This window comes from Lepidochelys kempii, chromosome 7 (assembly GCF_965140285.1).
Source record: "Lepidochelys kempii isolate rLepKem1 chromosome 7, rLepKem1.hap1, whole genome shotgun sequence".
Classification (NCBI taxonomy): domain Eukaryota; kingdom Metazoa; phylum Chordata; order Testudines; family Cheloniidae; genus Lepidochelys; species Lepidochelys kempii.
In genome coordinates this window covers 41,446,935-41,472,728 of record NC_136386.1, presented here as the reverse complement: position 1 = coordinate 41,472,728, position 25,794 = coordinate 41,446,935, and the positions used below count along the sequence as shown (strand labels likewise).

At 37.9% G+C, this 25,794-nt stretch overlaps 2 protein-coding genes across 4 annotated transcripts in view; one reads left to right on the top strand and one right to left on the bottom strand.

Moving 5' to 3' along the window:
- The window catches only part of ASPN (asporin), a 30,210-nt gene extending 7,765 nt beyond the window's left edge, over positions 1-22,445 (top strand). Inside the window, exons 3-7 of the mRNA XM_073352364.1 lie at positions 5,950-6,163; positions 7,436-7,546; positions 9,169-9,262; positions 10,881-11,019; positions 22,254-22,445. Coding sequence (XP_073208465.1) covers positions 5,950-6,163; positions 7,436-7,546; positions 9,169-9,262; positions 10,881-11,019; positions 22,254-22,445 — 750 coding nt within the window. The remainder of the gene's footprint in view (positions 1-5,949; positions 6,164-7,435; positions 7,547-9,168; positions 9,263-10,880; positions 11,020-22,253) is intronic.
- CENPP (centromere protein P) overlaps positions 1-25,794 on the bottom strand; it is a 319,800-nt gene that overhangs the window by 161,877 nt on the left and 132,129 nt on the right. The gene's annotated exons all lie outside the window — the stretch shown is intronic.

Genomic DNA, 25,794 nt, shown 5'->3' with positions numbered 1-25,794 from the left:
TATTTATTTATATAAGTTATATCCTTCCTTCTACAATAATTTAGATGAATTAGAATAAAATATTTTGATACCTTCAACTCTGGGTGCATACACATTACAGACTGCAATCTTGTCAGTTTACATGGAGCTCACAACATCTAGACACATGCCATGGGCAGGGAAAATACATTCAAGCTTTTAAATACCCAGAGAGAAATTTCTCTCAGCTTTAACTGATTATAAGACAAATTCCCACTCTCCCCATCTAAGAACTGTAACCAACAGCCATAAACTTAATCCCACATGTGAAGCAGATGTCAGGGAGGAATTTTCAAAAGCACCTAACTCTGCCTCCATTGAAGTGAATGGTAAAACTCCCATTAACTTCAAATGAAACAATGTAAGGCCAACACTGAGCTCCTTTGAAAATCCTGTCTGCCTTATTAATTCTTTAAGATATAGGTAAGCATACTAAGTTAAAATAATATGAAAATGATTAAAAATTATGATGAGAAAATGACACTTTAAAACTAGACTATATCAATGAGACAGGATTGTACCTGATACTCCCTTCCAGCAGTGCAAGGAAAATAGGACAAGCTGGGGTGACTGGGAGGTCTAGATCAGGAAAATCTGTATAAACAATTATGGTAAACAAAAATAAAAATCACATGCTTTTTGCAAAATTCCTCCTATCTCACACATATTTGAGATTTTTTCCCCATATCTTCTATCTCCTCACAGCTCATGGAGTATATCTTGGTTTCTTTAATAGTCTCTTAATTCAGTTTTTAGACATAATAGACAGCCACCATACACAAAAAGAAAAGAAAATAACAAATCCACACCTGAACTCAAAGTAAAAAAAAAAAAAAGTCAAGTCAAGTCAAGGTCAACTGACCAACATGGAGTACCTTAAAAAGGGACTCCCAATTTCATGGTAATAAATACAGGATAGATAGATTTGACTGATGGAAAAAGTCCTTTCCAACAGCACTTGGTTTCTCAACAACAAATGAAAGTTTAGCAAATCTAATTTACTCCGCAGTCTATCAATAGAGCTTTTACTTATTGTGGATTCATTGGTAGTAGAGAAAATAGGTATTATACAACCTTAGTGGTTGCCACACGTAGTGTCTACTTGTGAAATGCATTGTATGCAGACGCAAAAATGTAATCAATATGAACGTTACAGGAAGTTAACAAAGAACTAATTTTTTATTTAAGTGAACACTAACTGATACTAACCTCCAGTGTAAGAACACAGAGATTAATCAAAAAAAGAAAGGTTTCAGAGTAACAGCCGTGTTAGTCTGTATTCGCAAAAAGAAAAGGTTAGTCTCTAAGGTGCCACAAGTACTCCTTTTCTTTTTGCGAATACGGATGCATCCAATGAAGTGAGCTGACCAAGTATGCATCTGATGAAGTCGGCTGTAACCCATGAAAGCTTATGCTCAAATAAATTTGTTAGTCTCTAAGGTGCCACAGGTACTCCTTTTCTTTTTGCGAATACAGACTAACACGGCTGCTACTCTGGAACCAGAGATTAATCAGGAGCCATTACTAATTACTAAGGCTGCAAGTCTGTCAGAGAAGTCATGGATTCCATGACTTTCCGGGACCTCTGCAGCTGCCGGTATGGCTGACCCCAGGGCCGCCCGAGCAGCTGCTGGGGCAGATCCCAGGGTGAGACGTCCAGGCGGCTGCTAGGGAGGCCTCAGAGCCGGCGGCTGGGGCAGACCCTGTGGTCAGTCGCACGGCTGCTGCTGGGGCAGCCCTGGGGGCAGTGGCACTGCTGGGGCAGCCCTAGGGCTGCCCAAACAGTGGCTAGTACCACTGGCCCTGGGGGCCGCTGGAGCAGCGGTCCCGGAGCAGCAAGGGTTTCAGGGTCCACACTAGGGGCCATCAGAGCAGCGGTCCCTGGGGGCCTCGGAGAAGCAGGTGGCGGGGGCTGACCTCCAGCCCCAGTCTAATAGGGTTGCTCAGAGTTTAGACTGTGTGCTTATATTTTATTGTGGTAACTAACTCTGACTTTTTACCTGTCACTTATAATCACTTAAAATCTACGTTTTGCAGTCAATAAATTTGTTTAACTGTTTATCTTTACCAGGGAGTTTGCCTGAAGTGTTTGGTAATCTGCTCACGTTTGCAAAGGCTAATGTATATCCACTTTCCATTAATGAAGTGGTGAACCAATTAATAAATGTGCATTTCTCATATTGAGCCGTGCAAGACGGTATATTCCTGAGGTACAGTGCTGGGAGCTGGGGTATTTGGCTCTGGTGCCTTTCTCTGTGTGATTCATGAGTGGCTCTGGGAGCATTCATGCAATCTAGCTGGGTGTGGGTCTCTGCATGTGGTTGTGTTGAGTGGTGATAGCACCTGGAGGGGTTTAATGCTGGTCACTAACAAGGCATTGTGAGAGACAGCCCAGGCTGGATAGAGTTAAGGGGGCACAGTGGTCCCACAGTCCTAGGCTGCTCCCCGGGGATCCCATCACAGAGAGTAACAACATTTTGACAGTACTCTCTGAAGCAGTGGAAAGTAGAAACATGAACAGTCATGACACTGAAATATAAAAGTATAATCTTATGTGCAAAATAATCTCAAGTAACACAATGTATCGATCATACTCACATGGCAGGCCCTCAACTAGTGAGGCAATGATTTCTAGAAGACCACAGAGAAAGCAAGATTAAGAGACCTATCAAAAGGAGGGATATTTGTTTAAATGAACAGAAAATAATTTAAAGTACATCAGAGTTCAAATATAATGGAAAGTAAGACAAATTAAATGTTTTTGTTGTTATATACAATTTACCCATTCCTTTTAATTCTGGCTGGGCAGATTTTCATTAATAAACCATTTCGAATACATCAACCTCCTCTCCAGTAGCAGTACTTAGACAGAGACAAAAGTCTTGAAAAGGACTGAGATATGACAGTGGGGAGAAAATATTTTATTCCTCCCCTTTACCATAATTCCTAATTTTCCCATATTATACCTCATACAATTTATTTACTTGCTCTTTTTTCAGTTCTTGCAGGGTGCTGAGCACATTCAACATCCTTTGACTAAAACATGAGTAGAGGACTCTCAGTACATCACACGATTTAACCTTCGAATCTCTCTAACATACTGCCTGTTTCCCTCTTTGTTTGACTTTTCACAATATGCCCATCCTCCTTTCCCCACATCCACCAAGGGCACTTTTTGTCCCACAATAATCATGGGGAATTGAAAGCTGGTGTTGAAAGATAGCAATTTCAGTTGGGATATTTGTTTTATAAAAAAAAAAAAATTAACATAAAACAACAAAACAAATCTAGATGGAGACAGTCTGCCAGTCCAAAATGGGGGCGAGCACTTCTTGATGCCAGTTAGAAAATAAATCTAACTCTTTCCTCATTATTTGGCTTTCCCAACTGTATTTAGCTGTATTGGCTCATGGCCTTCAAAAATGTGACTACAGCATCACTGGTATGTTATATCTGAAACAATGAATATATAAAAAAGCAGAAATCATACGATTTATTCCCATCAGTAGACATGTCATTTTGCTTACTACACTGAACAGTAAACAGTCAGCAAAAGGAGCAAAATATTTGTTGCACAGCTTGCTTTAACAATCATGAGAATATGAGATTAGCTTCCCTCTCACAATCACTCATCTTTGCTGCATCCCAACAGCACTTTTCTCTTACTTTTTGTGGAAGCTTCAAGTTCTCGGTACATTTTTTGAGTAATTCAATTTTTATGGATTTTACGATTAAGTAAAACATACAACATGCAAGATGTTTTAAAACAAAAGCTATTGGAAACAAAAGCAACTGCATTTATGCAGTCAATTATTAGTAAGTAAGTTCTCATTTCCAAGTCTCAGTATGTATGTTAAATTAGAAATCAGGAACTCTTTAATGACCTGAAAATCAAAAAGTAATCCTATAAAAAGCATGGACAAATTGCTAAGGATGAGTACAAAAGAATAGTGCAACCATGTAGGGACAAAATCAGAAAGGCTAAAGCACAAAATGAATTACATCAAGCAAGGGACATAAAAGGCAATAAGATGACATTATTTAAATACATGAGGAGCAAGGAAAATGTAGGTTATCCTCTGCCTCAGCAGGGAAGGAGAGCTAAATAACAGATGACATCAAAAAGGCTGAGGTGTTTAATACCTACTTGGCTTCAGTCTTCACTAAAAAGGTTAATAACAACCAGATAATTAACATAGTTAATATTAATATCCAGGGGAAAGGAACACAAGCCAAAATAAGGAAGTTAAAGAATATTTAGATAAGTTAAATGTATTCGAGACATCAGGGCTTGATAAAATTCAACCTGGGGTACTTAAAGGAACTAGCTGAAGCAACTTTGGAACAGTTAGCAATTATCTTCAAGAACACATGGAGACAAGTGAGGTCTCAAAGGACTGGAGAAGGGCAAACATAGTACCTGTCTTTAAAAAGGGAAACAAAGAGGACCCGCGGAATTATAGACCACTCAACCTAATTTTGATACCTGGAAGGATATTGGAACAAATCATTAAACAATCAATTTGTAAGCACCTAGTAGATAATAGGGTTATAAAGAATAGCCAGTGTGGATCTGTCAAGAACAAATTATACCAAACCAACATAGTTTACTTTTTTGACAGGGTTACTGGCCTAGTAGATGGGGAAAGCTGTAGCTGTGATATATTTTGATTTTAGTAAGGCTTTGGACATGCATGACATTCTCATAAACAAGCTAGGGAAATGTGGTCTATAATTACTTTAAAGGGGTGCACAACTGGTTGAAAGATCATATTCAAAGATTAGTTCTCATTGGTTCACTGTCAAGCTAGGTGGACGCATCTAGTCCACCTAGGGTCTGTCCTGTGTCTTGTTCTATTCAATATTTTCACTAATGACTTGGATAATGGGTTGGAGACCATGCCATAAAAATCCGTGGATGACATCAAGCTGAGAGGCGTTGCAAGCACTTTGGAAGATAGGATTAGAATTCAAAACAGCCTTGACAAATTAGATGATGGTCTGAAAACAACAAAATGAAATTCAATAAAGACAAGTGCAAAGTATTACACACAGGAAGCAAAAATCAAATGCACAACTACAAAATGGGGAATAACTAGCTAGGAAAGGATAGAGGGGGGAGGTTATAGTAGAATCACAAGTTCAATGTGAGTCAACAGCGTGATGCAGCTGCAAAAAAGGCTAATATTCTAGGTTGTACCAATAGGAGGGTCGCATCTAAATCATGAGAGTTAATTGTCCCATTCTACTCAGCACTGGTGAGGCCTCAGCTGGAGTACTGTGTCCAGTTCTGGGCACCACACTTTCAGAAAGAAGTGGACGAACTGGAGAGTCTCCAGAGGAGAGCAACAAAAGATGATAAAAGGTTTAGAAAACTTGACTATGAGGAAAGGGTTAAAAAAACTAGACATGTTTAGCTTTGGGAAAAGAAGACTAGGGGCAGAGGCTGACCATCTTCAAATATGTTAAGGTCTGCTATAAAGAGAATGGTAAGAGGATGATGATCAATTGGTCTCCTTGTTAACCCAAAGGTAGGACAAGAGATAATGGGCTTAATCTTCAGCAAGGGAGGTTTATGTTAGAAATGAGAAAAAACTTTCTAACGGCAAGGGTAGATATGCTTTGGGATAGGCTTTCAAGAGAGGTTGTGGAATCCCAGTCATTGGAGGTTTTTAAGAACAAGTTGGACAAACATCTGACAGTGATGGTCTAGGTATACTTGGTCCTGCATCAGTGCAGGAGGCTATATGCCTCCTGCACTGATGCAGGACCAAGTATACCTAGACCAAGGTGCCTTCCAGCCCTACATTTCTACTACTCCATAAAAAATGCATATGTAATTACTAAAAATATTTATCAATGTCCTCACAAATGCATGATCATAAAAATCCAATATAGATACTGTTTTCTTACTTTTCACATATTTCTTAGGCACTGGCTTTGAACAACAACAAAATATTTAAGATCCACCCAAAAGCCTTTCAATCAACAAAGAAGTTGCGACGGCTGTACTTGTCCCATAACCAGTTAACTGAGATCCCAGCAAACCTGCCAAAATCTTTAGCAGAGCTACGAATTCATGATAATAAGGTTAAGAAAGTACAAAAGGAAGCATTTCAAGGAATGAAGGCTTTACATGTTTTGGGTAAGTCCGTCTTATTGGAACAGTATTAAAATGACTGCATGTCACCAGTCGACAAAAATATTTCAGGATTGCATTAAGCAATATGGCAAATGTGCTAATAAATACAGTACAGACATCATAGCTAATCTACATACACAACTCCAAGAGCATGAGAGTTCTATACAGAGTGACTGCATAATCGGGTCGTAAATCACTATGGAAATATTATAGAAGTTTTATTAGCTTTATTAATAAAATGTTATTTTGCCAATTTTACTAACACAAGTTGGTGAAAATGCTAAATTGCTACATGTTCTTGAAAAACAGCTAAATTCAGAATGAAATTCATCTACATCCAAATATTAATGATCTTGTGAGGCAGCTGGCCAAAACCTTGGGTTCAGCTACAACCTCAAATGAGTTGGCTCCGTCACAGCTCAGCTTCTTTACTTATTCTTTCTATGAAGGTTGATCACTGAATTTGAGAGGTCACATTTCATGGACAACTGATTATGATGCCATGGATTTCACCACAGGAGAAAACACAAAAGCTAACTCAGGACAGGGGAAAAAAAGGCTCAGATTCAAAAATGCAAAATCTGAAGTAGCAGCAAAGAATATATATTTACTGGCAAACTTTGTTTCCTACATGTAGTTTCTGTTCATATGTTCCTTATATAGAAGTTCCTCTTTAAAGCAAGATATCTATATTAGGGAAAATTTGACACACCATCATCAATTAAAGCATCTTTTATTTGCTTTACATAAATTAAATTCAAATCTACCTAACTGTATAGGTAGTGGGTCAGGTTTTGGTAACTCCGCAGGTCAAAACATGCAATCCTTACTCAGGCAAAACTGTTAGAGACATGTACCTCTCCAAAGAGGCCAACGGGTAGCACCCAGCTGCTCCTGCATAGCCAACGGGAGCCACTTCAAAATTCCAATTATAATCCATGATCATAGTGAGGTTGATGGAGCTCCAGACTGTTTTGCAATGCAGAATTCGGTGGGAGGGAGAGGGCAGGGTTGATTTGCCATTTAAAAAGAAGTATGCACAAACTGCATAATCCCAGGACAATCTCCTCTGAATTATAGCATGGAAATTTTAAAACTCAGTCATGTAAACCATGGTTTTGTTTTGTTTTTTTTCAAATCAAATTACCAAAACAGTCATAATGATTACAAGTGAGGTGAAAGCAGAGTTGCTTTTAGTAAATCCTGTATAATTAGACATACTGGAATTGATATGCAATGTGTATTAGTTTACTTATAAAACACTTGCTTTGGCAGAAATGAGTGCAAATCCTTTGGACAATGATGGAATAGAACCAGGTTCTTTTGAAGGAGTGACAGTCTATCACATTAGAATTGCAGAAGCTAAACTGACCTCAGTTCCCAAAGGTATGGGTTCTTTTTTCTAGTAAGGATATGCCCGAATAATCTATAAATCTTTCAGATATGTGCTACGTACAATAAGAATCTTCCCCTACATCAATGTTCTCCTGAATAGCCTGATTTTATATCTATTATTTTTCTTTGAATTTCTGTAGTATAACATTACAATATTCAAAATAATATTTTATATTCCATCCAATGGGTTCTAAATTTGTTCCTCTCTCTCTACTCCATCACAAGCAGCTGCCCATCCTTCCCTTCTGCCTTTTTCATCCTTGGAATGCTGTTACTGAGCACTGGTAGACACTCTCTTATTCTCAGTGGTTGAGGAGATTCACTTCTCCCACTCTGTCCAGATGGTGCATGCCATCTTCATTCAGGTCACGAAGCAGCAGAAACAGTAACAAACCAACCAACAGCAAGGAGGGGCAATTCAGCATAGCCCAGAGAATGAACTGGGCCAGGCCTCCCAACAAATTGCAACTCCCTCTTTTAACTTTCCTCTGGCAGCTTCTCCCAAATGCTTAAGAACCATGCAGGTCTAAGAATACCTGGGAATTAGCCAGTGTCGTAACTGAAAATTGCCACAGATACTTAGTCAGTCAATCTGAAATAACAGTTATTTTCTTTTTTATTCCTCTTCCAAGTAACCTACATAATGATCAACTTTCCAAGTAATACTTCCTTTCCATTCAAATTTTAGTTTTTTTTTTCTGTTAACAGCGATGCTTCTCAAGAAGTTGAAGCATTAAGAATCCAAGCTTTTGATTCGACATAGAGGACAATTACTGGATACGATTCCTCCTTGATCATGCCTCTTTGTGAGCACTTAACTTTTCAGATGGGCAAAACACAAACTCCTCCAAAACCACTCTTCATGTCCTTGCTATATTGAGTTACGCCTGGGCTTATGATTATGAGTGAAATGTGATCTTGCACCATTGTGCCTAATAAAACATTTAATCCATGCTAAGCATGATTCTCCACTGGTCTGGGAATCCGTAGGTTATTCCCAAACCTGAACAGCAGCACAATCCAGTACCATCTATAGGCCTGATTCTTTCACCCTTATTTACAAGTAGATACATGGATTTCAGTGAGATTATTCATGGAGTAAATAAAGTATTACTCAACATCAGTGAAGGTGGAAGAGTTTGACCATATAAACAAAAATCCAACAACAATAATTAAAAAGACAGCAGAAATCTAAAGGTATTGGACACTATAATTAAAATACTTATAAAAATATCTAATCAATTTACCAGAACATTTAACTAATCTAGGGTAAGAATAATATATTAATTTATTTTAAAAACAGACCATGAATAATTAGTCAATGTCCATTTATTGTTGATTATAAAATTTCAAGGAGAAAAAACAAATATTCAGGTTGATAATTCTTTTGAAAAACAAACCCTATCGATTTAAACCACAAATGAAGAAGTCTAGAAAAATCAAAAACATAACATACATTTATATCTGCTGAATATTTTTTGATCCGGACATCAAACCAGTCCTATCCAGCACCTTTCCAACCCTCCCCAAAATAAAAGGGAGGAAGTAGTTGAGAATTTAATAAATATAAATATTTTAACCAATTAAATTACATTGATTTTTCTTCCCTTTAGGGCTACCATCCTCTTTACTAGAGCTTCATCTAGATGACAACAAAATTACTGCAGTTGAACTTGAGGATTTTATTCGGTACAAAGATCTTCAAAGGTAAAATGCAATATGTAGAATGATTCCTCCAAGAAGCACTACTTGGTGGAACGTCAAAATTTCCAGGATTTTCTCCATCACTTTTGGCAACCATTTTTGGGATCGGGTACTGTATGGTGAAATAGCTTAAAACATTAATTTTGTAATTACACTAGAACAGTGATGTCCAACTTGTGGCCCAAAGGGCTCTTTAATGTGACTGTTGAGGGAAAACACGATAGAAGAAAATTTGAAATTTGCTTTTGGAGTGATGTTTGGTACACCAGTCTTTGTTTTGACAGAGTGCCTAGGAGCATGCCAAGAGATACCAGGTTCAGGCAAGTACTCTAAGTGCTTCAGGTGCTCAGGCTCTAGAGGCTCTAAATACCTGGCTGGTTCAATCTACTCCACCAACTAACTTCACACGGCCTCCTCCCAGATCTGCACATACCCTGCCTCCATGATCACTTTTCCCAACTGTCTCCTAACTGACACAATTATCCTCCTCTGCTGGAGATCTATTGCCCCCCGAGCAGTGTGGGGAAAAAGCAGCAGCAGACTCATCATATTCCTTTTTACTGTCACATTTCTGCTCAGCAGATTCATCATAATATGTTTCCTGGTACTCTTTTCCCCACGCAGAAAGGGGAGGGCTAGTGAAGAATAACGCAGTTCTGAGCTTCTGCTTCTTTAAGAGGTGGGGAGAAAGGTACTGAGAAAGTGGAGAGCTGGCTGGAGTCATGCAGTTCTTCACAAGGGGGGGGAAGAGGAAAAAGCAGTAACTAGTGCAGGAGGAACTAGGGCACCCAGCAGAGAGTGCATGGGAAAAGGGCAGGAGAGTATAAGTAGGAAAGTCCCTCTCCAAGGCCCAGCTGGTTCTCTGAAAAAGTGGCTGAGTAACTTTGAATCTAGAATTTGCTCTTAGAAACCTAAACTGGGAGCTGGTTGCAAGGCTTCTAATTCAGTGAAAGCAACTAGAACAGAGAGGAGTGAAGAGAGCTTTACATAATCTTCCCTTCCTCAATTTTGGCCCCTTAACATTTTGAAATAATATTTTTAGCCCTGCAGCTAGTCACTGTCTTAGACTAAGTTAAAGTGTGAGTGACAATTTATGTGAAGAGGAAATCTGAAAGTAGAAAATAAAAGTGAGGTATATGAAGAGTTACACGAAGCTGAAAATGATTAAATTTCGTTATATAAAAATTTTAATTTTTCCTGCTACTGTGTCTATATTATAACAATACAAAAATATTATTTTTCATTGTGCATAAATGTATTGATTGGGTATACTATCTGTTTAAAGAGTATGATTTATTTATACAAATACTGCTGATTTTTGTTTTGTTTTAATGTTTGCTCCTGATAGAATAACTATTGCATACCAACTGAATAACTAATGTACAATTGACCAAATAACTAATGTACAATAGCCCTTTAAGTGAAGCTAAATTGGGCAAATGTTCTGTTCCAGATTAGTTCCATAAAGCAATGCTGATTTATTTTATATCAAAATTAACATTTTTTCCTTTTCTGATTTTTAGTTTTCTCCTGTATACAAAACTTGATTGAAAAGGACGCTCAGCAACGCTGCTATAAATCACCATGTATCAGCAGTTAAGTTTTCTTGTTTTATTTCTAGGCTGGGACTGGGAAACAATAAAATCAAAGATGTGGAAAATGGAAGTTTTTCCAGTATACCAAATGTACGAGAAATACATCTAGAAAACAACAAACTGAAAAAGGTTCCTTCTGGACTACCTGATCTGAAATATCTGCAGGTAATATACTACTACAGATGGTTTTATTTTTATTTTGTTATGCTGCTTAGGGAACATAATTACTCTAACAATTATGTATCTTGGATACTGTTCTTACAACAGATACTCCTGGGGGAATTCTGCGCATCTGCCGACATGCAAAATTCATTTGTCTCGCATAATTTTGTATTTTCCCGCATAAAAAACATTTTGCAGAGGAAATGCTGCAGTTCCGACTTTTGCCCACCAGAGGCCGCTGTGGCGCTAGAACAGCTAGCATGAAAACAGTTGGCTGTTCTGGCGCCTCAGTGGCCTCTGGTGGGAAAAAGGCGGAACTGCAGCATTTCTCAGGCAAAATGTTTTTTATGCTGGAATACACAAAATTCTATGCCCAATGTTGCAGAATTCCCCCAGCACCCTGCCTGTGGAGCCAGGTTAGGACAGAGTGGGGCACACAGGGCTGCTGCAGGGGGTCATACACTGGGGTTCAGAATGGCTAGTGGGGGGACAGACTGGAGCATGGCCTCAGGAGCTAATGGGGTGACAGTGTTGAGCATGGGGATGGGGGCTGCAGAGACCCATGGAAATGAGGGGTAAGGGGACAGGGGCAGATGTACCTGACTGAATGGGAGAGGCTTGGGGACAGTCAGGGTCCGCATCGGGTAGGCTTCTCAACACCCTGACAATCCCACGCCCACATCCAAAGAAAAACCTCCCACCCACACCTAACACCCTTCAGGTTCAGTCCTAGGCTCCTTCTCTCACACTCAGCTCTTCCACTACCCCTGACTGCCCCAAGCCTTTGCACTGCTTCTCACAGGTGCAGGAAATACAGTTCTGTATTGTAATTTAAACGAATTATACAAAGTTCTGTATAATATGCCTCGTAAGGAATCTATTTGTCAAAACAAAACAAAAAATCTTTCTTTTTTTTCCTTTTGGTCCATACTGTTACAGACATACTTGCTGACAGATATTTTGAAATAAATTACCAAAATAATTGTAACTGGCATGATTATATTGTGTTATTTTGACAAATAAAATATGCAGAATTTTCCAAAATTTTTTTTGGTTCCAATTTTTAATTTTTTGGCCCAGAATTCTTCCATGAGTAAACCGAAAAATGGGAAATAATGTATGTGTTTGAAGGGATAACCAAGTACAAGTAACAGAATCACTCAATACAAGCAATTCTCTGCAAAGAAAAAACAGCCAAAAGGTATTTTGTGTGGTAAAGTAATATCTAGTAAGCCAATTGACCAATGGTCCCCCAAAACAGGGCAAATAGGTAATAAGTCAATTTGTAACAGAGGTTTGTACACACACACAGGCTGGGACTGAAATATTTTCATTCCCATGTTGAAAAATATTGATCTCCAAACCTACAAATTTATAAGATTATCTATTAAAATCAAGTTGAAACTGAAGTGTAGCGGGAGAAATCAAGGTGAAATGAATGATGCAGGTTTAAGGTTTGGTATTTAGGAACACACCAAGGTTAGAACAGTAATCAGAATCCAAAATGCTTTCATATGCAATACAATATTGCATAAATTGGAAGAGAAAAGCAGCATGGTAATCAGAATAATGTAACTTTAAGGTCTAATATTTCACAATCTGCCATGTCTATTACTTTATTCTACTGCCAAGCCAGTAACCTAAGTTTACCAACAGTACAGAGTATTTGTTTGTAGCCCTGATAGCTAGCATGACATATTAAGGCTGTAAAATTATCACTAGCATTACTTTAAAAAAAAAAAAAAAAGTATAGTAAGTCAGATACCTCAGACTGCTGATTTTTTTATTTCCCTTGTTAAGGCTGTGTGTTAAACTTAGGCCATGTTTACCAGAAACTTGAACAAAAATAAAATCAGGAATGAGCCAAATCTGCTCATCAGGCAGAGCTGTTAGAGCAATATGTCATATGGTGTAAATGTACTGCTGTTAGCAGAGAACCCAGATATACACAGTACCGGGGAGTGCCAGACCCAGTCTAATTAGGGTGGATAAACCTGTTCAGTATAAAGGATGACTCTTCTAAGTGCTCTAAGAACGGCATTCTTATTGGATCACTTGAAATTTGGTGTGCTCATGGGGGTCTGGGGTAGGGTTAGTGATCCAAATTTGGGGCCATTTGACCAAGGGGGTCATGAGATAAAGCCCTCCCCCACAAAAAAACCCAGCATTTCTTCAGCCTGGCAAATTTCACCAACTTTTTTGAGCACACTGGTGGTCAAACCATGGGTCTGATCATTTTCCAAAGTGTCTCAATCACTGAATATTTACCCCAGCAAGTGGCTCCCACTACTCCTCTGGGGAAGCAGTATTAAAAACATTATTCAACAAAGAGCTAAACTATTGATAGGCTCAAGCCTAACTCTCGTGATTCATGAGCCTAACTCAGACTGATTATATTGTGCATGTGCAGACAGAATATGTAAGAAAATTTCTGGCCAGCCACTTTTCACAGAAGTATGGTGGCTCAGGAGAACATGTTGTGGCCGTTGTACCTGGGCTACACCCAGGCGTGCCCTTCTGGGGCAGATCTGAATCTCCTTCCTTCTATTCTGTGCATGTACTAGGATTTGGGGGGGGCTAACCCTCAGGGAGTGTATGATCCCCTCTTCTTATCCCCCACAGAGCTGGAATCTGGGTGCCCTAGCTTGAAGATGGGGCCAAACTGGGTGGACCATGGGCATGGCTGGGATAATCCTGGCCAAAGCAGGGACAGAGAGTCTGGCTGAGGACCTTGTAGTGGGGGCTTAGGGCCTGGCAAAGTGCACAGTTCAGGCTATATAACCAAGTTAGCATGCAACCCTCCAGTAAGCTGCTGCCTGTGATATGTGTACATGCAGAACTCATAAGAGAATGTCAGTATCATATTTACTGTGAGAGTTATAATTATTGGCCCGCTATACCTTTAAGGTTGTGCCCTGACCCTTTAAAGATTTGGAGCTCTGCTGTAAAGAAAAAAAGAAACAAATTGGGATCAGAAATTGATTGCAGGAAGGTTGTTGGAGTGCTCCGGTGAGACTGAGCTTCTGTGGGACTTGTGAAAGCTGAGTTTGTCTGTTTTTTAGGATAGTAACTTTAACAAACCTCAGTTTTAAAATCATCCTTGGTTTGTGAATGTAACATGCAGCAGCAGAGCAACTTTTTGTGTGTTCATGTCTTCTAAAGTGCCCGTGACTTATTAGGATGGGAAGGGGAGGGTGATCTGGGTAAATTGGGTGGAGGGACCACGTTGCAGGGAATGATGATGGAGTGGAGTGGAGAAAGAAAAACACCAGTCTTTTCTCACATGCTTAAAGTTACAATAACTACCATGTAATAAAAATATCAAGGTTTTGGCTGTGATTTTTCTCACAGACCATCTCAGCAACTACACACTGCAAATCTTTCAAACCATGACCAATATCCCCATTCTGTTATTACCAAGTATACAGAAGGGAGGAGGAATACTTAGGAATCATATAGCAACCATGCTGCCTAGTGGAGAGACCACTTGATTAAGATTATTCCTGGGTCTGCCACAGGCCTGTTAGGTGATCTGGGCAAGTCAATAACCTCTCTCGGTCTCCATTTCCCCACCTGTAAAATGAGGATAATTGTGTATAGTGTGTTATTTAAGAGTTAGGTGGTATTATTAATATTATTATTTCCTAGCCACAATTCCACATCAGCTGCAAATGTATATGATGCTACAACTACCTAAATGACCACTAACTACTAAAATAAACATTTCTCTGTTGAAAAAAACTAGGAAATTCACTGACAAGAAACTTAATGCACAGTTAAGATTCCCTTGTGATATCTCATGCCCTTCCAAAAAGTTGAGTTTATTGACACCCAACCCTCTGAAAACCAGGAAATGAAGAGTTAAGGTATTTCAGACTTAAACTTCTGAAAACCAGGAAATACAGAGGTCAAGTACATGCCAACACAACTTTAACCCTGCCCTCTTTGAGCAATGATCCAATATGCCCATAACACATGTAATAACATTCTGCCTTTTCAGATACTGTACATAATTCAGAGAGTAGAGCACATGACAAAGGTAGCACAGAGAATAATGCCTTCATTTTACTAAGGCAAAACTTGTATTTAAGTGAGTTGTACTTAAAGGCTACCTACATTTGTTTCTCACACACTTGCTAAACCTACTCCCCAGAAAAATACCCAAGCATGATATATTCTGCAACCCCCTGAACTCTTTGTACAATCCTTTTGCTCTCATCCACAGGATTCCATCTAACACTATACTTTCACTTACCCATCATTAAACCCACAGCCCACTCTCGTATCATACATCACTGCTGACAACCCCCAGGGCATGAAGACTCCTGTGTACCACTATTAACACAACCTATATAACTCTATTTTGGATTAAGGAATACTGGATCCCTCAAGATATATATCCAACTCTTTTCTTTCATTTCACAAATGGGGGGCGCTCAGAACCATGGCCCTCTCAGATCTCCTCATACACCATAATGGCAGTTCGACCAAGCTGCTCCAACTAAATCCTCCAGTATTCAAACAGCAACACCTCACAGCTGGATTGCATGCAGATAATTTCTAATGGCTATTGCCAATCCTATAGGGGCAGAGTTAAGGTTTTGTTTCTGTGCATCTCAACTCTGTATTTCCTAGTTGTAAGAAATTTAAGGTTGAAATACCTTTCCATAGACTCTTAGATTCCAGGGTCAGAAAGGACTATTGTGATCATCTAGTCTGATCTCCTGTATAACACAGACCATTGAACTTCCCCAATATAAGTCCTAAAACATATCTTTTAGAATAATAGCCAACTTTGATTTTAAAATTGTCAGTGATCCACTACGACCCTTGGTAAGTTGTTCAAATAGTTAATTAGTCTCATTGTTAAAAATTTACACCTTATTTCCAGTCTTAATTTGTTTAGCTTCGGCTTCCAGCCATTGAATCATGTTACACTTTTCTCAGCTAGATTGACAATCCCATTATTAAATATCTGTTCCCCATGTAGGTTCGTATAGACTGTAATCAAGTCATCCCTTAACCTTCTGTCATCACCTCTTGGGGTGATCTCTTGAGGGGTGTCAGCTTCTCCTGACTGACCCTCCTTAGTTTGCTCTCAGTCAAGTCAGTTCCTGGACCCTCACCTCCCATAAAGCCTGTTAGTCCTTCACTTTTTGGCTTTTCAGTCTCCTGGCAGATTTCTTGGAGGAAAGTCTGGTGCAGGGCTGTTGCTACTTTGCTGTCCAGGCCTTTCTGTCTCCTTTTCCTTCCCTGTACTCTCCCATTTATAGCAGGCCTTGTTTCCTCCATTGGTTGCAGCTGTCAGTGCCTGCCTCCATGATATGCCACTCTGGCAGCTGTATGGAGTTGTGATCAACCTGCTTGCTTGTAAACAGGACAGACTTTACTGCTCCCCCTCCCACCCCCCAATTATGCTCAGGATGGGGTTTGTAGACCCCCTTTACACCTTCTCTTCTTTTTGTTAAGCTAAGTATTAGGACTGTTGATTAATCGCAGTTAACTCATGCGATTAAATCAAAAAAATTTATCACGATTAATCACAGTTTTAATTGCACTGTTAAACAATAGAATACCACTTGAAATTTATTAAATATTTTGGATGTTTTTCTACATTTTCATATATATTGTATTCTGTGTTGTAATTGAAATCAAACTGTATATTATTTTATTACAAATATTTACACTGTAAAAATGATAAACAAAAGAAATAGTATTTTTCAATTCACCTCATACAAGAACTGTAGTGCAATCTCTTTGTTGTGAAAGTACAATTTACAAATGTAGATTTTTTTTACGTAACTGTACTCAAAAACAAAATAATGTAAAACTTCAGAGCCTACAATTCCACAGTCCTCAGTTCTTTTTCAGCCAATCGCTAAGACAAACAAGTTTGTTTACATTTACAGGAGATAATGCTGCCCTCTTCTTATTTACAATGTCACCAGAAAGTGAGAACAGGCATTTGCATGGCACTTTTGTAGCTGGCATTGCAAGGTATTTACTTGCCAGATATGCTAAACATTTGTATGCCCCTTCATGCTTTGGCCACCTTCCAGAGGACATGCTTCCATGCTGATGAAGCTCGTTAAAAAAAAAAGTATTAATTAAATTGTGACTGAAGTCCTTGGGGGAGAATTGTATTTCTCCTGCTCTGCCATCTATTTCATGTTATAGCAGTCTCCGATGATGACCCAGCATATTGTTCATTTTAAGAACACTTTCACTACAAATTTCACAAAACGCAAAGAAGGTATCAATGTGAGATTTCTAAAGATAGCTACAGCACTTGACACAAGTTTTAAGAATCTGAAGTGCCTTCCAAAATCTGAGAGGGACGAGGTGTGGAGCATGCTTTCAGAAGTCTTAAAAGAGCAACACTCCATTGTGGAAACTACAGAACCTGAACCACCAGAAAAGAAAATCAACTGTCTGCTGGGGGCATCTGACTCATGATGATGAAAATGAACATCTGTCGTTCTACTCTGCTTTGGATCATTATCAAGCAGAACCATCATCAGCATGGACGCATGTCCCCTGGAATGGTGGTTGAAGCATGAAGGGACATACGAATTTTTAGTGCATTTGGCATGTAAATATCTTGAGACACCGGCTACAACAGTGCCATGAGAACATCTGTTCTCACTTTAAGGTGACATTGTAAACAAGAAGCAGGCAGCATTATCTCCTGCAAATGTAACCAACCTTGTTTGTCTGAGTGATGGACTGAACAATAAGTAGGACTGAGTGGACTTGCAGGCTCTAAAATTTTATATTGTTCTATTAATGAATGCAGTTTTCTTTGTACATAATTCTATATTTGTGAGTTCAACTTCCATAATAAAGAGATTGCCTTACAGTACTTGTATTTGGTGAATTGAAAAATGCTATTTGTTTTGTTTTTTTACAATGCAAATACTTGTAATCAAAAATAAATATAAAGTAAGCACTGTACACTTTGTATTCTGTGTTGTAATTGAAATCAATATATTTGAAAATGTAGAAAACATCCACAAATATTTAAATAAATGGTATTCTGTTATTGTTTAACAGTGCGATTAATCACAAAACTAATTTTTAAAATTGAGTGATTAATCATGACTAATTTTTTTAATCGCTTGACAACCCTACTAAGTATATTGAGCTCCTTGAGTTTATCACTTTAAAACGTGTTTTCTAATCCTTTAATCATGCTCCTGGGCTCTTCTCTGAACTCTCCTCAATTTATCAATATCCTTGAATTGACAAAAAGAAAAGGAGTACTTGTGGCACCTTAGAGACTAACAAATTTATTTGAGCATAAGCTTTCGTGAGCTACAACTCATTTCATCGGATTTCTTTTTGCGAATACAGACTAATACGGCTGCTACTCTGGATCCTTGAATTGAGGACACCACAACTGGACACAGTAATCCAGCTTATATTCAGAGAGCTTATATTCAGCTGATTACCTACCATGAACCCCAAATCTTTTCCGGAGTCATTGTTTCCCAGGATAGAGTCCACCATTGTCTAAGCATGGCCTTCATTCTTTGTTCCTAGATGTCACTGTACTAAATGTTCTGGAAAGGAACAAGGTTAACTGTGTGTTAAAGTTTTTTGCAGGGTAGATTGATTTAAATCAAAGGAACTTAAATCACCAATTTTAATCATTTTTTCTTTTTCTGAGGAAAGGTTTAACCTTAATTAATTAATTAAGGTTTAATTGACAACAATTAAAATATTAAAACACATACTGTTTGCTTGCACCTAGTTTACCAGGTGATCCAGATTATTCTGTATCATTCACTTGTCCTCTTCATTATTTACCACTCTCCCAGTTCTTGTGTAATTTGCCAACTATATCACTGACGATTTTGTTTTCTTCCAGGTCATTAATTAAAATGTTAAATAGAGTAAGGCCAAGAACCAATCCCTTTGGGACCCATCTAGAAAACACATGCATTCCCAGTTTACAAATGATTACATGATGATTCCCAGTTTACAAATACATTTTTTGAGACCCATCAGTTAGCCAGATTAACTCTTCATTTCCTGGTTTTCAAAATTTTGAGTGTCACTGTACTAAATGTTCTGGAAAGGAACAAGGTTAACTGTGTGTTAAAGTTTTTTGCAGGGTAGATTGATTTAAATCAAAGGAACTTAAATCACCAATTTTAATCATTTTTTCTTTTTCTGAGGAAAGGTTTAACCTAATTGATTGACAACAATTAAAATATGCTGATTTGCAACCAATAGATCTCATCCACTCACATCTAGTTTTTATTCTTAGATTGGAAGAGGAAAATAAGCTATCCTGCATTTTCAGTTCTGAATCAGTTTCTTAACTTTGAATGAACTAGTTGCTGAAATGAACTAGTCGAATAAACTGGAATGAAGAAAATATTCTCTTTCCATATGCAAAAGAGGCTAAACAGCACTCAAAAGCTGACTGAACACTTAAACTCTGGTTCCAGGTGCTTAGTCAGTGACTTTCCCCAATTCAGTCATTTGACTTTCTGTAAAACTTTGGTAGCAAGCATGTACGTAGGCTGTCATAAAATAAAATTTAATTTTAAAGAGTTTTTAAAGAAAAATTAATTTAAATTCAAATAAAAAATCTGCTCTTTAAATTAAATCAATTTTTATCTATCCTGATTTTTTGTCCATGAATACTGACATATATTTCCTGTTTTATTAAATCATCACTATAATACAGGTTTCAGAGGAACAGCCGTGTTAGTCTGTATTCGCAAAAAGAAAAGGAGTACTTGTGGCACCTTAGAGACTAACCAATTTATTTGAGCATGAGCTTTCGTGAGCTACAGCTCACTTCATAATACAATTATGAATACCATTTTAGAACATGTTGCTTAAGATTATGCTCTCTAATGTATATACAAGCTATGCATTTTTAAGTGTTAGTTAATAAAACGGCAGATGTTGCTGAAATTAATACAATATTAGCTCTAGTAAGATAAATTTATTTTTATCTACTGTGAATAAAAGCTTACTTTTTAAGGAAAATGTAACACATGCATATGCCCAAATATGTTACATTAAGAGAAGCTGCACATCTTCACTCTATATTAACCATTTTGCCATCCTATAAATGCTGGCATCTAAGTGGCACATTAGATGACACTATAGTTATATTGCTGAGTTGGATTTGTTGTTCCTTAATGCAGCAAAGCACTGTAGAAAATTTCATGAACCTCTCTCATGCACTATATGTTGCTCAAATAATGAAGACTATCTGAAATGTTTGAGCTTTCATGGTATTAAAATGAGAAGTTCATTTAGATTAAGGTAGGGTGTGAATTTATAGTGGAATAGCTATTCCTGATTAACTCCCTGTGTGGATATTCTTATCCTGAAATAAGAGTTCCGTATTTTGAATTAACTTAACCCTCTTTTATGCTAATTTGAAATAAGCCACTTTTATTCTGGAACAAGAGTATCCACACAGGCAATTAATAGGAAATAGTTAATCAGGAATAACTATTCCAGAATACAGAGTAGCTGTCGTGTTAGTCTGTATCCGCAAAAAGAAAAGTATCCGATGAAGTGAGCTGAAGCTCATGCTCAAATAAATTTGTTAGTCTCTAAGGAGCTACAAGTCCTCCTTTTCTTATTGCAGAATAACTCACCACGTAGACAAGCTCATACAGATCTATATAAATAATTTTTTTGGTTTGCTGGCAATTCTGAAAAGCCAAGAAAAAAATAGTTTCAAGTTGAACCAAAACCAAAACTTTTCACAATTTCTGGTGAATTGAAAAGTCAAAAAAATAATTTTAGGTCAAACAAAACTTTTATACTGACATTTCAAAATGAAATATTTTCATTTTGAACATTTTTATGGTTTTTATTAAAAAAAACAAAGGAAATTTGAAACAGAAAGATATTTCAAACTGAAAAAAACCAAACATTTTGTTTCAGAAATGTCAAAACAAATGCTCTCACCTCCATGAATATGGAGTTTCCCAATACAAGTAAAATTTCCAAAGTACTTTCACTGCCTAGGAGGTTTAGATGGAGAGGTACATGTGGATCAACTATTCAGCTGATGTACACCTTGGCACAGAGCGCAGAGCTTGGGGAGATGCGTTTAGGGAATGCTAGTATAACAGAGTTCGCTTAAGGCCTTTCAGTTCAAGTAGTGTGTTTTAAATAACTTCAGTCCTGCGGGGGCAAGGCTACCTTCAACTTACTCCTGTGAAATTCTTCAGGACCAGGCTAGCTACTCAAGCTAGTATTGTGAGAAACAAATTTAGGCCTAAGGCCAGGTCTACACTAGAAACTATGGGAGAGGTGGTGTTTTTTGTGACATTACTATACTGGCAAAAGCCCGATTGTAGATCCAGTTATACCAGCATAGAAGTGGTTTTACTGGAATTTCTTATTTCTTTTGCTGAGCTGGCATAAGCTATTCCATCAAACACACTTATTTGCCAGTATAAGCTGTGTTTATATTAAGAGGGTTTGCTGATATAGCTATACTTTTGCTAGTGTAGACCTGGCCTAAGTCTCTACACTGTTTACAGTTAATACAATACACACACGAGTGAATGCACATGTTAAAGGAAAGGGTATATTGGTATGTTACGCATATAGTCAAAGCACTGTGATAACAGGATAATAAATTAAATCTGACAATTTTGCAAAACAATGGAAAAATCCCCTTCTAGTGACCTATTACCATCTGACTTTCAACTCTTGATATTATAGGGCAGGGGTGGCCAACCTGTGGCTCCAGAGCCACACGCAGCTCTTCAGAAGTTAATATGCGGCTCCTTGTATAGGCACAGACTCCGGAGCTGGAGCTAAAGGCGCCAACTTTCCAGTGTGTCAGGGGGTGCTCGCTGCTCAACCCCTGGCTCTGCCACAGGCCCTGCTCCCACTCCACCCCTTTCCGCGCCCTCCCTTGAGCCTGCCATGTCCTCACTCCTCCTGCTCCCTCCCCCTCAGAGCCTCCTGCAAGGCATGAAACAGCTGATTGGGAGGTGCGGGGAGGGAGCGGGAAGTGCTGATGGGGGGCTGCTGACATATTAGTGTGGCTCTTTGGCAATGTACAATGGTAAATTCTGGCTCCTTGTCAGACTCAGGTTGGCCATCCCTGTTATAGGGGTGTACATCCAACTGCTCTACAGAAAATCCAAATCATAATTTTTTTGTCAGTGACTGCATCAGCATGTTTTTCCCCCACTTTACCTACTAGATGTTATCACATATTTTTCTTTTTCTTATTCCTACAGGTTGTCTTCCTTCACTCTAATAATATTGCAAAAGTGGGAGTAAATGATTTCTGTCCAACAGGAGGAAGCACGAAGAAGACATTATACAGTGGCATTAGCTTATTCAACAACCCTGTGAAATACTGGGAAGTTCAACCTGCAACGTTCCGTTGTATTTTAGGCAGAAATAGCGTGCAGCTTGGGAATTACTGACAGTGACACAGAAGTTTGCACATTCCAAAACTATCTTTAAATAGACATGTTATATTGCTGGTTTTACAATACTTGAAACCTGCTGTAAAGGGGCAATTTTACACCCTTTAACCAGTTTACAAAATATCTACACTAATTTAGAGATTGTAAATTAGAAACACAATATACCATAGCAGTCCTTTGTTTTATTTTATAATGTTAAACTTATGTTTTTGAGTAAATTATGCAATAACCTTGATTTTCAAGGAAAGGAGGACTCTTGGAAACAGAACTGGAAACTGTACTTTGATGTTTCCTATTACAGATTTTAAATTGTTTACTTAAATCTACTCAGTTTGTTTTTTTGCCCAATACAGAAGCAATGAAAAGCATTAAGTTAAAAAAAAAAAATTCTATAATGACTTTTTCAGTACTGAAAATATTTTATTTTAAAAAGTGTATATAGAATGCATAAAAAATTGCAAACAAAATATATCAGATATAGTGTGTCAGATTTTTCACTGGTAAAATTAATTGGCTAAGAGCAATTAAAAAGGTATGGTATTTCAAATCTGATGTTGGTTTAGTTCTTCTAATGTCACTAAACCAGATTATATTTAGTTTTTTTAGTGAAATCAATCTGGGTTTGATACCTGAGAATTAAGACCTTAAAACTCCTAACTTTTTAGTATTTATTCTTGCAACTCTTAACCATAAAATGTCTATCAGTGTTTTGCTACCAACATAACTGTATGCTCTCTGAATACTAAAAGGCAGCATTCAAAATTTACCATATGCTTCAAGCTTATTAGGAGCTGTTATTAAAATCTCTGTAGGGAAGCACAAAAATAGTAACATTTTATATATATAAACTGTAATCATGTTCTTTATTTTCAATATGATTCTTTTACATTTTATGACATTAATAATAATTAATGATCTAAAAGTACTCCAACATTGCTGAATATACGCAGTGTATAATGTAAATGTAATTGACATAACCGCTTATGTTGGATAACATGCAGAATATGCAATACCGACAGTACTGTATAAAATGGATATTTTATATATCTATTTAGTGTATATTTGTTACTCATATTCATCATAAATTAAATGAACTTAAAGATTACTCTGAAATGCAAGTCTTTTAATAAAAATGTTGGATTGAACCCAAGTTATTTTATTCCTGTCTTAGTGGAATATTGATAACATATACAACAACACTTACCACTTAGTTTATTATTTTTTTAAGTACTATTTTTGCAACATACTCCCAGTACACAATTATAAACATTGATAGGTATAATTTCTGAAGGTATCTCAAAGTAAACTCTTATAGTACTTTTTAGGCTTTCCTTGTATTAGTCTTTGTTCCAGTTCTGCACACACTGAAGATAATTTAATACTACATTTTCTTTTACTAAATCACCAAGTTATGTGTTTTCTTTATTTGAAGTTCTAGTGGAAAGTGATGAAGAGAGGTACTGTATGCAAACAATACTGCAAGGAAATTCAACTGCCCTCTTCCTCTTACTTTTTTCTCTGAGATGATATTCTAAAAGATTATTCACTATGTTCTCTAAAAGTCTTTAGATAAAGTCTTCTAAACATTCTCCACTCAGCACAATTTCTTAGATCAGAAAAGTTTGTGGAATATGAGTCAAAACAAGAAACTCTGGCTAGTTTTCAGCGAAAAGTAATGGGTAGGAATTTCTGGCAGTAGGTCCTGTTGGGCTTGGGATAGTAGAAGTGGCAGCAGCTGTTGAGAGTGGTGAAATTGGTGGGTGCTGTTAGGTGTAGTGCTGACAAAGGATTTGTAGGTGCTGTTTCAGCACTTAGCCTTTCCACACCACTCCCAGCTGTTGTGCACTCTGCTCCAAGTAAAAATGCTGTTTTCCATGAGTGACAAACCAGTCAAGTGCTATGAGGAGTACGGGAATAGCCAACTCATCGCCTTTAAGAGATGCTTTGAAGGAGCCAGTGTTGGTAGGGATAAGGGCAGAAATAAGGAACTGGAGCGGGGGCAGAGTGGCAGAAGCAGGAGGAGAAATCAGGCCTTCTCCTTCCTTCCCCTTAGCTCTCTCCTATTAGGGGCCACCAGAGGTTTAGTGATTTCATCAACCCTTCCTACATGAACACAACTAAGGCTACTCATATAAAGGACTTACAGGAATGATAACTATTTAAGATACAAGTGTGAAAGATAACAAGTAGCTAAGAGTTTAGGTGGGACTGATCTCTTATGTATATTATTCTCTTTCCAACTACCACAAGGTGATGGTGCTTAAGACTGTCATCACCATACAGCTAAGGGTAGCGTAGAATTCCTCCTTACTTGTAAGGGGTTAAGAAGCTCAAATTACCTGGCTGGCACCTGACCAAAAGGACCAATGGGGAAAGAAGATACATTCAAATCCAGGAGGTGGGGGGCTTTGTTCTGTGTTCTTTGTTTTTGTGTGTTCTCTGGGGAAGCAGAGAAGCATCAGGTCAGAAAACTTCTTCTCATAAAATCATCCTAAAATGAGTCTCAATATTGCAAAAAGAGTAAGTAAATAAGGCAAGGCACATTAGATTATCGTTTGTTTTTAGCTTGTGAATTTTCCCTGTGCTAAGAGGGAGGTTTATCCCTCTTTTTTTGTAACTTTGAAGTTTTGCCTAGAGGGGAATCCTCTAGGTTTTAAATCTGATTATGCTGTAAAGTTACCTTCCATCCTGATTTTACAGAGGTGCTTCTTTTACTTTTTTTTCTTTATAATAAAGTTCTGTTTTTTAAGAATCTGGTTTACCTATTTGGTTGGTAGATTATTCTCAAGCCTCCCCAGAAAAGAGGGTGAAGGGGCTTCGGGGGATATTTTAGGGAAACAGGAACTCCAAGTGGTCCTTTTCCTGAATCTTTGTCTAACTCACTTGGTGGTGGCAGCAGTACCCATCCAAGGACAAGGAAGGATTTGTGCCTTGGGGAAGTTTTTAACCTAAGCTGGTAGAAATAAGCTTAGGGGGGGTCTTTCATGTGGGTCCCCACATCTGTACCCTAGAGTTCAGAGTGGGGAGGGAACTCTGACAAAGACATTTGACCATTATGATCAATTTAGTCTGACCTGCAAAACCCAGGCAGCAGAATTTCACCAAATGCATCAGGCACATAACAAAAGACTTAAATTTAAAAAATAGCATGTGATTAGGTAATTAAACATTTGTATCATAATGCATACACATAAAGGGACTGTATTAAGGTTGCACAGACAACTTTAATTCTAGCATTTCCTAACATTGAAAGTTTGACTTTGCAACTTTAATAATGTTCTTTCAACATAGCTTTTGTGTGCAATTTCCTAGGCTGTTAAAAAAGCAAACTAAAAAAACCAAATTC